The 13,745-nt window shown below is 39.3% G+C and overlaps 1 protein-coding gene across 1 annotated transcript; it reads right to left on the bottom strand.

The window, feature by feature from the left end:
* Positions 1-8,492: 8,492 nt before the first annotated feature.
* On the bottom strand, positions 8,493-12,253 carry LOC114323030 (transcription factor bHLH130). The gene is made up of 6 exons (XM_028270485.2): positions 11,199-12,253; positions 10,129-10,451; positions 9,870-10,046; positions 9,668-9,733; positions 8,904-8,972; positions 8,493-8,806 (listed from the first exon to the last, which is right to left on the bottom strand). The coding sequence occupies exons 1-6, from the start codon at positions 11,782-11,784 to the stop codon at positions 8,735-8,737; spliced, it is 1,293 nt and encodes a 430-aa protein (XP_028126286.2). The 5' UTR covers positions 11,785-12,253; the 3' UTR covers positions 8,493-8,734.
* Positions 12,254-13,745: the final 1,492 nt, after the last annotated feature.

Here is a 13,745-nt window from a genome sequence, read left to right as displayed (position 1 = left end):
TACCTTTGACCAAACGATTACGGATCGTACAGCCCTATGATACTTGAATGATGAATACGGTTCATCCCTTGCTTCGCCGATGTTATGATACTTGAATGATGAATACGGTTCATCCCTTGCTTTGCCGATGTTATGATACTTGACTGATGAATACGGTTCATCCCTTGCTTCGCCGATGTTATGATACTTGAATGATGAATACGGTTCATCCCTTGCTTCGCCGATGTTATGATACTTGACTGATGAATACGGTTCATCCCTTGCTTCGCCGATGTTATGATATTTGATTGATGAATACGGTTCATCCCTCGTCTTGCTAAAGTTGATGAGTTTTGTTTTGAAAGACCTCGGCTATATTCATGCAAAACCTTTATTATTAGTACCATTCACTGAGTATTTGTACTCACCCCTCTATATATATGTAGGTGATGAGCAGGACGGCGGCGACGCCTAGATCGTTTTGGATGCTTATTTTGGATTCGTACTTATGTCGGCTTTGCTTTTGTATTTACGTCGGCGATGCCCTGCCTTGCATGTCGGCAAATCTTGAAAATCATGCTTCTTGACTTGTATTAGCTGTATTTTGTATATGTCGGTTCGAGAAGCCTTTTGATCAAGATGTAACATGTATTTTACCTTGTTGTATTCAAGTTGTAAAGTTAATTGGAAATGTTTGGCATTGCTTTGATTTACGCACAGCTCTTATGGACCACTTGTATTTGATTTATTGCTTCCGCATTTGTGAGCCCCCTATATCCATACTCTGATTGTGTTAAGTTTTTGAAAAGTTGGCCTTCGGTAATTACGGATTACTGGCCATCATGGCACCAAACTACTAGGGGCGGTTTGGGGTCGTGACAGAATGGTATCAGAGCACAAGTTTCTCGGTATACGCTATTCACACACTTTGAGTCCTGAAGAGCATAGGATTTCCCTTGGAAAGATGTTAGGGTTGCATCATGGTGTTTGCTATTCGAACAAGTGTGCATTGTCTTGATATACTTATTTGCTACTTGCCTATGTGGTTATTTGCTTAATTGTTTTAAAGTCATACCTTGCATACTCATAGCATCATGAGGAGAGGTAGACCACCGCTTGGCCGAGATCAGCCCGAAGATAGAATGGACAGATTGGAAAGATTAGTTGAAGGTTTGGATCGCGAGTTGAGGCAAACCAGGCAGCAGTTCGCTAGTGCTACGTCGACTCAGGCCGAGCAGACCAACGGCCGAAATGTAGCTCCGCCTCCGCCAGTGCCGCAAGTTCCCCCGCAGCCTGCCTTATATGGGGATGGCACGATAGCTTTGATCAGGGAGTTCAAGAAAATGAGGCCACCGAGATTCTCTGGGGGTATAGAGCCGATGAAGGCTGAAGCATGGGTTTTAGAAATGGAGAAGTTGTTCGAGATCTTCCCTAGCATTGACGCTCAGAAAGTGACGTTGGCAGCATTCACATTAGATGATGACGCCCGCAGGTGGTGGATGATGGTTAGAGGGAGCAATCCAGATTTGACCTGGACCCGATTCTTAGAGTTGTTCTACAAGAAACATTTTCCCCTAAGTGTTCGAAACCGCAAGGCTACCGAATTTCATACTCTGACGCAAGGCAACAGAACAGTGGCCGAATATGACCGCGCTTTTACTGAATTGGTAAGGTTTGTACCTCACATGACCAACGATGAATATATGAAGGCCAGGAAGTTCGAGTGTGGGCTTCGTGGACCGATTCAAGACCGGGTTAGTTTGCTCGACATGCCGACTTATGCCGAAGTATTGGACAAAGCCATTCAGGCCGAAGCTAATTTGAACCGATACCAGAGCTCGGGAGAAAACCAGCGAAAGAGGCAGAACTATGACAATCGCCGAGGACAGCTGGGCACCAAGAAGAGAACGAACATGGGCAGTACTAGTAACCTAAGGCAGGAAGGAAGTGCTAAACCGATGTGTTCGGATTGTGGGAAACAGCATTTCGGGATCTGTCGACGAACGTCTGGAGCCTGTTATGAATGTGGCGAGATGGGCCATTATGTGAGAGATTGCCCCAAGACAAAGGTCGATAACAGCAAGAAAGGAGAGAATACCTCGGGTTCCGTTCAGAAGGGAAATGCTGGGAAAGGACAGATGAGACAGGGCAGAGTGTTTGCGTTAGTACCAGGAGACACTCAGAATGCTGAGGCAGTAGTGTCAAGTATACTTCTAATTTGCTCCCAAGATGCTTATGTGTTGATTGATTCGGGTTCTACTCATTCGTTTATATCTACTAAGTTTGCCGAGAAAATTAATAGAGAACTAGAGCCCCTTGATTATGTATTGTCTGTATCTACTCCATCTGGGAGATCTATGTTTGTTGCATCCATTTATAGGGCCTGTGTTATTGTGATTAAGAATGTTGAGTTGTTAGTAGATCTAATGCCTCTAGACCTAGCTCATTTTGATATTATACTGGGAATGGACTGGTTAGTTGCAAACGATGCATCTATTAATTGTGTTTCGAAAAGTGTCACACTGAGACCCCCAAACCTAGCCGAGGTTATTTTCCAGGGTAAAGGGGTAGTGCCCCCACCTTACTTGATTTCGTCCATTAAGGCCTGTAAGTTAATCCAGAAGGGGTGCCGAGGCTACCTGTGTAGTGTATTGAGTGATCCGAATGGAAATGTTAACCTAGCCGACATCCCGATTGTTAGTGATTTCCCCGACGTCTTTCCGGACGAATTGCCGGGCCACTTGACCGATAGAGAAATAGAGTTTACTGTCGACATTATATCGGGAACGCAGCCGATCTCCAAACCACCTTATAGGATGGCCCCCGCTAAACTTAGAGAATTGAAACTGCAATTGCAAGAGTCGTTAGATAAGGGATTTATTAGGCCGAGCACTTCACCATGGGGAGCACCTGTTTTATTTGTTAAGAAGAAGGATGGCACACTCCGTCTTTGTATTGACTATAGAGAACTTAATAAGTCACCATTAAGAACAAGTACCCGTTACCTAGAATTGATGATTTGCTTGATCAGTTATAAGGAGCACGAGTCTTTTCTAAGATCGACCTTCGGTCTGGTTACCATCAGCTTAAAGTTAAAGCCGAAGATGTTGAGAAGACTGCTTTTCGAACAAGATATGGCCACTACGAGTTTTTAGTAATGCCTTTTGGAGTGACCAATGCCCCTGCTGCATTTATGGATTTAATGAACCGAATCTTCAAACCATATTTAGATGAATTTGTAGTTGTTTTCATTGATGATATATTGATCTATTCCAAGAGTGATGTTGAACATGAAAACCATTTGAGACTTGCCTTACAAATTTTGAGAGAACGGAAGTTGTATGCTAAGTTTAACAAGTGTGAGTTTTGGCTTTCTACCATCTCATTTTTGGATCATGTGATTAATGAAGAGGGTATCTCAGTAGATCCTAGCAAAGTTGAAGCCGTAGTAAATTGGCCGAGACCGACTAATGTGTCCGAGATTCGCAGTTTTCTGGGTTTGGCAGGTTATTACAGAAAGTTTGTGAAAGATTTCTCAAGGATTGCAATTCCATTGACGCAACTGACTAAGAAGGGAACACTGTATGAATGGACTAAAGATCGGGAGTCAGCCTTCCAGGAACTGAAGACGAGGTTAATTACAGCACCAGTACTTGTACTACCATCAGGTAACGAAGAGTTTCATGTCTATAGTGATGCATCGCATAAGGGTTTGGGTTGTGTATTAATGCAAAAGGGTAAGGTTATAGCTTATGCATCTCGTCAGTTGAAGCCTCATGAGAAAAGCTATCCTACCCATGACTTAGAATTGGCGGCCGTAGTATTTGCTTTAAAGATTTGGCGTCACTATTTGTATGGAGCTACTTGTCAGGTTTTTACAGATCATAAGAGCTTAAAGTATCTATTCACTCAGAAGGAATTGAATTTGAGGCAAAGACGGTGGCTTGAATTGTTGAAAGACTATGATATGCAAATTCAATATCACCCGGGAAAAGCCAACAGTGTAGCCGACGCTTTGAGCAGAAAGTCAGATGGAAATTTGGCGTGCTTGACCATGATGGTAGCGGAGCCGACTATTGTTGATGAGGTAAAGACAAGACAGATGGAGGATAACTTCCTCAAGAAAATGGCCGAGGAAATTGGCACAAAGCCGAGACCAGGGTATACCATCGAAAACCAAGTACTCAAGTTTGAAGGAAGGTTATGTGTGGCCGACATCCCAGAGTTAAAGAGGAAAATTTTGCAGGAAGCTCACGGTTTTAAGTTTGCCGTCCATCCAGGGAACACCAAAATGTATCAAGATGTGAAGCGGACCTTCTGGTGGCCAAGTATGAAAAGAGAGATAGCAGAATTCGTGTCCCAGTGTTTACATTGTCAGCAAGTGAAAGCAGAACATCAAAGACCAGCAGGACTTCTTCAACCTTTGCCGATTCCTGAGTGGAAATGGGAACATATCTCCATGGATTTTGTGATTGGTTTGCCGAAAACACCAAAGGGTATGGATTCAATTTGGGTTGTTGTTGATAGGTTAACTAAGTCAGTACACTTTCTACCTGTTAAGACTACCTTCAACGCCAATCAACTTGCCTTGCTATATGTGAACGAGATTGTCAGACTTCATGGAATGCCGATGTCAATTGTTTCAGACCGAGATCCTAAATTTGTTTCTAGATTTTGGCAGAGTCTACAAAGGGCTTTCGGAGCCGAGTTGAGATTTAGTACAGCTTTTCACCCCCAGACAGATGGGCAGACAGAGAGGACAATTCAGACACTTGAAGATATGCTTAGACTTTGTGTGTTGGACTTCCAAGGAAGTTGGGGAACACATTTGCCCTTAGTAGAATTCGCTTACAATAACAGTTATCAAGCTAGCATTGGCATGGCGCCGTATGAAGCCTTGTATGGAAGAAAATGTAGGTCGCCGATATGTTGGACCGAAGTCGGAGACAGAACTCTGCTTGGTCCCGAATTGATTCAAGTGACAACGGAGATGATTAAACTTATCCAACAGAGGATTAGAACTGCCCAGAGCCGACAAAAGAGCTACGCCGATCAGAGAAGGAATGAGATAGAGTTCGAAGTTGGGAATCATGTATTCCTGAAGGTTTCACCAATGAAAGGGGTTTCCAGATTTGGAAGGAAAGGTAAGTTAGCACCCCGCTATATTGGACCATTTGAAATTCTTGAGAGAATTAATTCCGTTGCCTACAGGCTTGCTTTGCCGCCAGATTTGAGCCAAGTCCATGATGTGTTTCATGTTTCGATGTTGAGAAAATACATCCGAGATCCACAACATGTAATTGATCATTCCGAGATCACAGTTAATGAGGATTTGGGCTACGAGGAGAAGCCAATGAGGATTATTGACAAACAAGTGAAGCAATTGAGGAACAGATCGATACCGATGGTAAAGGTCGAATGGAAGGAGCATTATGGCACAGAAGCCACGTGGGAAAAGGAAGAGGATATGAGGATCCGTTATCCGAAATTGTTCTGGGAACAAGGTAATCTAAATTTGGGGACCAAACTTCTTTAAGGGGGGTAGGATGTAACAACCCTCACCTTACTCTTGTCTGACTTGCATACGTTCCTGCATGATCTTGTCTTGTTTTAATAATTGGAATGATTTGTTTGTCTTGTTTTGTTAGTATTACTTGCGTGATCTTGTCCCTTGTTCGGTGTGTACGTAGCCAAGGTCATCTTGAGCTTAGTCCGCCTTTGAACCTTGTACTTAGATTTGTTTTGAGATCTTGTTCAACCCCATCTTCACCTCGGGCATTTATTGCCGAGATGTTTTGCACTTAGTGAACCTTGTCCGCAGGCAGGTATGGCCTAGGCCGAGATGTGGCACACCCTGGCCAAGGTGTGGCACAGCTTAGTCAAGTGTCGTCCTCCCTAGCCGATGTTTTGTTATCCTGTTGCTGGATCCTTGATTTGAGCCGATGTCATCTTATTGCCGATGTGTCTTACCCGAGCTTGCTGCATACGCTTTGTCAGAGACTTGTCTTGTCTATCAATCACCTTTTTGAGCTGAACCAACCCGATAACGCCACGTGTCCGAGCTGATTGTTAAGGCAGCCGGCAGACCTTGAAACACATCATTTTCTTGTCTCAAATCTTTGTTTTAGAGAGAGAGGCTCTAGAGAAGTTCTTGAGTGAGAGTAAGTCTCCCAAGCTTGATCTTCGTGGTTTGAACCGTTGGATCCGAGTTTTGAGGTTAGAATCTTGATCTCCTTTGGTTGTTCTTGCTGATCATCTAGCTGCATTGCATGATCGAACTCGTGTTGCATGTCATGCATTGTTTTGAAGTTGGTTTTGGAAAGAGAAAATGGTTTTCATGTGTTCTTGAAGAAAATCTCGTTTTGATCCGAAAGTTGGAACGAAAACCATGTTTTTGTGTTTGTTCTTGCATGACTTTCTTGAATGGGTACCCAGATCCATATTTTGAACTCTTGGCATGAAAACTCAGATTTTTGTAACAAGTTGTGAGCTTGCATCCATCTTTCAAATGATCATGTTCTTCATATTCTTCAAAGGAGAACCCAGGTTTTTCCTGACTTTGTTTAGCGGGACCTCGGCATAGTCCTGGACGGTACCCAGTGTGTTTTCATGAAGCGGGAGCAGTGATTAAGCTTCCAGCTTGTTTTGCTTTGTCTTTGACTTGGATCTGGCAAGAATGCCGAGATCATTTGCATGTATATAGAGCTTGCTTTGAGAATGTGACTTGCCATGTGATTGTAGGTCCTTGATATTTGCTTTGAGTCTACACCTGAAGAACTAGGTGAGTGGTATTTCTAATAAAGCTACGTTACACTTGCTTTTGATAAATCTTGTTTTGTTTGTTTTGACGTGGGTATTTGCTAAGCATGAATAAATAGCCTTGTTTTGATTGTTATCCTCGGAAAGTCCCTTGTGCTGGAGGACTCTAAACTTTCGCAGTACTAAGTATAAAAGGATACGGTCCTTTCTTGAAAAGATTTCTATGTTAAATCGGGCTACGGGCCTAAGTAACACAAGTCCCTTGTACTGGAGGACTCTAAACTTTCGCGGTACCAAGTGCACAAGTCCCTTGTACTGGAGGACTCTAAACTTTCGCGGTACCAAGTGCACAAGTCCCTTGTATTGGAGGACTCTAAACTTTCGCAGTACTATGTGTAAAAGGATACGATCCTTTCTTGAAAAGATTTCTATGTTAAATCGGGCTACGGGCCTAAGTAACACAAGTCCTTTGTGCTGGAGGACTATAAACTTTCGCAGTACCTTTGACCAAACGATTACGGATCGTACAGCCCTATGATACTTGAATGATGAATACGGTTCATCCCTTGCTTCGCCGATGTTATGATACTTGAATGATGAATACGGTTCATCCCTTGCTTCGCCGATGTTATGATACTTGACTGATGAATACGGTTCATCCCTTGCTTCGCCGATGTTATGATACTTGAATGATGAATACGGTTCATCCCCTTGCTTCGCCGATGTTATGATACTTGACTGATGAATACGGTTCATCCCTTGCTTCGCCGATGTTATGATACTTGACTGATGAATACGGTTCATCCCTTGCTTCGCCGATGTTATGATATTTGATTGATGAATACGGTTCATCCCTCGTCTTGCTAAAGTTGATGAGTTTTGTTTTGAAAGACCTCGGCTATATTCATGCAAAACCTTTATTATTAGTACCATTCACTGAGTATTTGTACTCACCCCTCTATATATATGTAGGTGATGAGCAGGACGGCGGCGACGCCTAGATCGTTTTGGATGCTTGTTTTGGATTCGTACTTATGTCGGCTTTGCTTTTGTATTTACGTCGGCGATGCCCTGCCTTGCATGTCGGCAAATCTTGAAAATCATGCTTCTTGACTTGTATTAGCTGTATTTTGTATATGTCGGTTCGAGAAGCCTTTTGATCAAGATGTAACATGTATTTTACCTTGTTGTATTCAAGTTGTAAAGTTAATTGAAAATGTTTGGCATTGCTTTGATTTACGCACAGCTCTTATGGACCACTTGTATTTGATTTATTGCTTCCGCATTTGTGAGCCCCCTATATCCATACTCTGATTGTGTTAAGTTTTTGAAAAGTTGGCCTTCGGTAATTACGGATTACTGGCCATCATGGCACCAAACTACTAGGGGCGGTTTGGGGTCGTGACAAGTGTAGTGCTCTTTTTTAATTAAAATTAATTATAAATTTGCATTTTTATTTTATAGTGATTAGTTATGTAATGAAACCTTCCCTTACATAAAAGAAATGGATAGGATCAAAGTTCTACTAGTCACCATAAAAAAATATAATTGACATAAGCAGTAATGTTAGGGATCATGAAAAAAATATCATGAAGATGATTATGAAATATTATCCAACTTTGGATTATACATACAATAAAACACCACACACTAATCAAATGATGAAAAATTTTCATGAAACATTTTATGATTTTTTTTTTCATGATGCCTAGTATTATTCTTACACAAGTCATCTAATCCCATATCAGATCAGGTTTGTTAAATCTATTCATTATCTCCTTCCATAATTCAAAATATTTGGCCCACCTTACAACTTAAGGTACAACCAGCAAAGCATGTATCATCTGAAGTTGGTTGAAACTCTCTCAACTAAACAGAGTTATTACAATTTGAATTACACATACAAGTGCATTCACAAAAAAAGATTAGTTAGATCTGCTATATCCTTTTCATTTCCACCTTTTTCGATTCATATTATTATCTGTACACGAGCAAGTCATGAGGCAGGATTTGAAAATTGTTTCTGCTTACTCGAACACGTGCACTTCGCCTGTTTGTCCGTGAGTATCTGCACCAAAAAGCAATAAATTTGAGTAGAGGGAAATATAGAAAGTTGGTTAGACATTCATGTTGGTTTGATTTCTTTTGGGTGTGTATGTACATACCTTAAGCTGTTCCTGAAGGTCTTTAATGTACTCAACTGCCAAATCTAACATATCTGCTGTGTTTGTTTGCTGCCAATTGAAAGACAGTGAAGAAGATTATTTGAGTTTCTAATTATGGATTACTTTTCAAGTGAAATGTGCATGGCTACTTGAATCTAGAAAGCAGCCTGGACAGTGTGTTTGGTTGAGTTTTGAGAACTTTTTTTTTGGAATTTAAAAAAAAAAAATTATTAACTGGTTTGACAAAATTACATTTTCAGAACCTATTTTTAAACGGAGTTTATCTTTATTGAACTTTTTTCATATTTTAGTCAATTATTTTTATTTTTTAGATGCATCTAGAAAAGTAAAAAATTTAGCTAAATTATGAAAAAAAAATGCACACAGTTGTTTGTTCAGTTTTTCGTTTATTTTTAGTGATTTTTTATTTTTAGTAATTTTTTAAAAATAGTTTAGCCAATTTGTTTCATTTTTAAGATGCATCTTGATTAAGTACATCTAAAAGTACAAAAAAATTAATTAAAATATATTAAAAAATTCGAACTAAACATGACTTTTAATTTTCAAAAAATAATAATCGGATTCTGAAAACCAACTAAAAATAATGAGTTATTAATTAATTTATTTTTTCACCAAACATTCAGAAAATGGATTCGGAAAACTCAACCAAACACCATAATGCTGCTGTGAGTGCATTGATACAGAGGGGCGGACAGACAGATCTTCGGACAGAGGATCCCGCACAATAAAAAGTTGTTATGTACCTTGTCCATGTTTGGGAAAAGCTCTTGTAGTTTCCTCATTCTTTCACTAATTTTTGTTCTTCTCACCTGGAGCCAAAACCCGAAAAGCATATCAAACAAATGATTATTGTTAGATTGGGTGACAAGGCTCGCGCAAAAGAAACACAAGGACATCTTGAGAAACTAATCCCTTTTTAAAAAAACAGCAGCAGAAGAATTTTACCCTCTCTGCAATGCTTCGTGGGTGTGTCGCACAGCCTCTTTTGGCCCGGATCTTACAGGGGACAGAGTCTTGTTGAAATTGAAAAAACTTGTCTATGGCAGCCGTTTCAGCAGAAGTCTTTGGCAAGCTCAAGTGGTGAGTCAAACCAGTAGCAGTGTAATTTCTATATTCTCCATTCTGATAAGCCAAAAACACATTTTGAGTGACAAACAAGCTCAAGTGGAAACAGTAACAATTACTTATGATCTACAAATGCTACCTGATGACTTTCCAATGCATTGAAGCCAGAAAACTTGACCTCATCACCATCTCTGCTTCTTTTTAGGCCAGTAAACCCAGAATCATTCCAACACTCATTTTCAAAGCTGGGTACAAAAAATCTATTGCTGCTATTACTACTACCCAAGTGCCCATTCATTTGACTAGTTGCCTCTATGCTTTCGTTTCCATTTTCAGTGATTTGAGGCATGAACCTTGAGCAAGAAGCAGGCCCAGATGAGAAGTTTATATGATCATTCAACCTAGTTGTTGCACTTTCTTTCCCATTGGTTCCATTTCCCACATCTCTCACAATACCAAATCCTGCAATTTATTTGAAAGTCTTTAGCAAACGATTCCCAAGTAATAAACAAGACAAATGCAAATGGAATTGAAAACTACTATCGATTTTCAAATTAATCCCGGATGGGAAAAGAATTGCTTGAGACATTTTTGGCAAGTGCAGAATCAGAGCTCCTTAAATGCCATTTTGAATGAACATAAAAACTTATCTACACATGACACACTTCCATTCACTACCAAAGGCATTGTATAATGGGTGGGCTTGGGAATCCAATTCTCAATCTTGCACAAATTCAGTTTACAGAGATCTCCATCATTCATTCTCATAATTTGGTCTTCTAGCTGATTTTGTTTTGTTTTCTTTAAACATTTCTTTCTTTTTCTTTTTTCTTTTTTCTTTTTTTTTTTTTCTTTTTTTTTTTTTTCCCCAATAGATTGGCAACTACCATTCCTTCCCTCTCCAGTGCAAAAGAAAAAAGAAAAAAACTTAAAAGTGGCGTGTTTTTTAAGCATGGCTATTCAGTATTTTCCATGGCATCCTTCCCTCAGATCCAAACAGAAGCTCAAAGTCAACTCATCTTGACAAAACAAAAGTTCCAAAAATCCTTGATACTTTTTTTCCAGCTTAATTACTCTGTTTTGTTATCTAGCACCAATTCAATAGTGTGAAGAGAAACATTCAGGACCGAGTAAACACAAGAGAACTAGGAAAAGTAAAATAATAACTAAAGTTAAAAAACAAGAGGATGAAGATGTAGAGAACAATACCATTTCCAGCAGCAGCGGTCAAGTTGGAGAAAAATCCAGCCGGAGAGCTGCTCTGTCTGATCAGATTCGAGCAATTACCACTTGTCGTCGTCTTTCCTTGCATCATCGGATTCTCCAGATTATTACTATAATTATTACTCATGGAGTTACTATGATTATTAGCCAAATCATGGTGATCTAGTGCGGTTTGGTAAATCATCTGCGTCGAAGTAGAACTTGAATACTGCTTGTTCTGCTCTGGTGGCTCGTGCTTCATAGCCGTTGTCTGAATTTGCAGATCGTGAGAGTCAGAATCGCCACCAGAGCCATTAGAAGAAGACATGAAACTCGCAAACATGACTTCCGATTCAGGAGGGCTCGACGATAATGATTGATGATGATGATGATGATGAAAGAACGAGCTCGGCGCTGAGCTGTACCGCATTAAACCAGAGCTCCGATTTTGCTGTTGAGGTTGTTGGTACAGATCGGAATTCATGGAATCTCTACTCTTCATCATTGATTCTCCATCTGATTGCTTGAAATTGGACGAAAACAACATACTCGAGTCCTTCGAAATCGCCCCTGAATCCCCAACACCATACATCACACTAATTTCACCAATTTACTTTCAGCTTTCGTTTCTAAACAGATCAAATCGAATCGCGGTAGAATATAATAAAAACACAGATGATTCTCGATTCGTCAGTTTAACTTTGTCAGATGGATTCAAAACAAGAAAATGAATCCAATTCAGGCCTCCGTTGAGCTGAGCTTCAACATTTTTTGGCTTGAAAATCAGCTGAAACAGTGAATAACAGAAAAATTGGAGTAATAATTATGAGACTGAGATTTAATCAATCAGAATACCTCTTACTTCAACTAACAGTATTTTGAATACGATTCAGATTTGCGCAGAGAAGGAAAAGGAGAGAGAACGAAAGGAGAAAGTCTTTTGTCTCCATTTCTGTAGAAATGGCATTGAAACAGTTAACATATCAGATGTTTTTGCACCTTACCCTATTATTTATGGGAAATTCTATGTTTATACATCGCTAGGTACAATCTAGTTATATGATTCATCATACTGTTGATATTATTTTTATGAAAAATGTTTTGAACCTCTAATTTTTGAGCTCTAAAGGTAGAGCTAATGAGTTGGTAGTGGGTTCTACCCACACTGATGTGATGTTTTGGTCTTAGTTTGTTTTTATTTTATTTTTTTTATTTATTGCCATGTCATTAATGCTCCATTAGAGTATCAAAATTAGTGCTCCATTAGAGTATCATTATTTATTGCCATGAATCATTGCTTTATTTTTATTATGATTTTTAAAATAAAAAAATTAAAAATTAAAAACCTAATTATAACCTATTTGAGCGTTCGGTGTTCATTATAACGTTAATTATGATATTATTTTTATTATGATTTAAGAGTCTTTTAATTATATCGTAGGTAGTATTTGGTTATAATTTATTTATTTTTTAATTATCACTCTGATAGGATTGAGTTATGATATTTGTAATAATCAATTCAACAATGATCGAGACCCCATTTTTTGGGGGCCCCCACAATCCCTTTGGATCTCCACCATTAATGGTGTGAGCCCCACGCATACATGAGTGGGTCCCATACATACAGCAATGGTGGAGATCCAAATGGGGTTTTTCAAAAAATAGGGGTCTCAAGCATTTTTCTAATCAATTTTATAAAGAAAAATGCTTGAAACCCTTATTTTTTGGAGACCCCCACGACTCCCTTTGGATCTCAATTATTGTTATTTTATAAATATCATAATTTACATATGGTACACATGCTTATAACATTCTTTTTATTTTTTTTATTTTTTTATTTTTATCAACAAGAAAAGATAATTTTATTGATGCTTACTAACGAAGGTGGAGATAATTAATCAACAAAGGGATGGGTGCATAGTACATCATTATAAAACAAATCGATCTCAATTAGGTTAGCACCGATATATATGGCTAATCATGTGCAAGCACGTCATTGGGGTAACTTTATTGATGCTTACTAATGAAGCTGGAGATAATAAATCAACAAAGGAATGGATGCACAGTACATCATTGCAAAACCAATTGATCTTAATTAGGTTAGCACCGATATATATGTCCAATCATGTGCAAGCATGCCATCAGGGTTGGTAAGGAACCAACAAGACAATGTAAATTACAACACTAACCAATCCATACAATAGAAAAAATAGCCCAACAAGAGAACGAGAAACAACAAAAGTAACTGACGGGTACAAAGCACATTGAAGCAAAGCACAGCATTGAAGCAGAGCACAACACTGCTGGAGTGTGTTTGAGAACACAGTCAGCCTCTTTCGATGCAACCTTGCACCTTAATGCTCTTTAGTCCCTCCCAGCAAAACAAAAAATCTTGAATTTCATAATCTTTGGGATTAGTTGAGAATTTCACCCATATTGTAACATTGATTTTTATACTTTCCACAATCTCATCCCAAGCTGGTTCTTTACTGTTAAATACTATTCCATTACGACCATACTAGCAGATCTTGTATTGACCCTGGAGCTATCCAA

The sequence above is a fragment of the Camellia sinensis genome, chromosome 5, assembly GCF_055761805.1.
Source record: "Camellia sinensis isolate YWXY chromosome 5, ASM5576180v1, whole genome shotgun sequence".
Taxonomy (NCBI): Eukaryota; Viridiplantae; Streptophyta; class Magnoliopsida; order Ericales; family Theaceae; genus Camellia; species Camellia sinensis.
The sequence above is the reverse complement of the archived record's forward strand: the minus strand, read 5'-3'. Positions and strand labels throughout refer to the sequence as shown.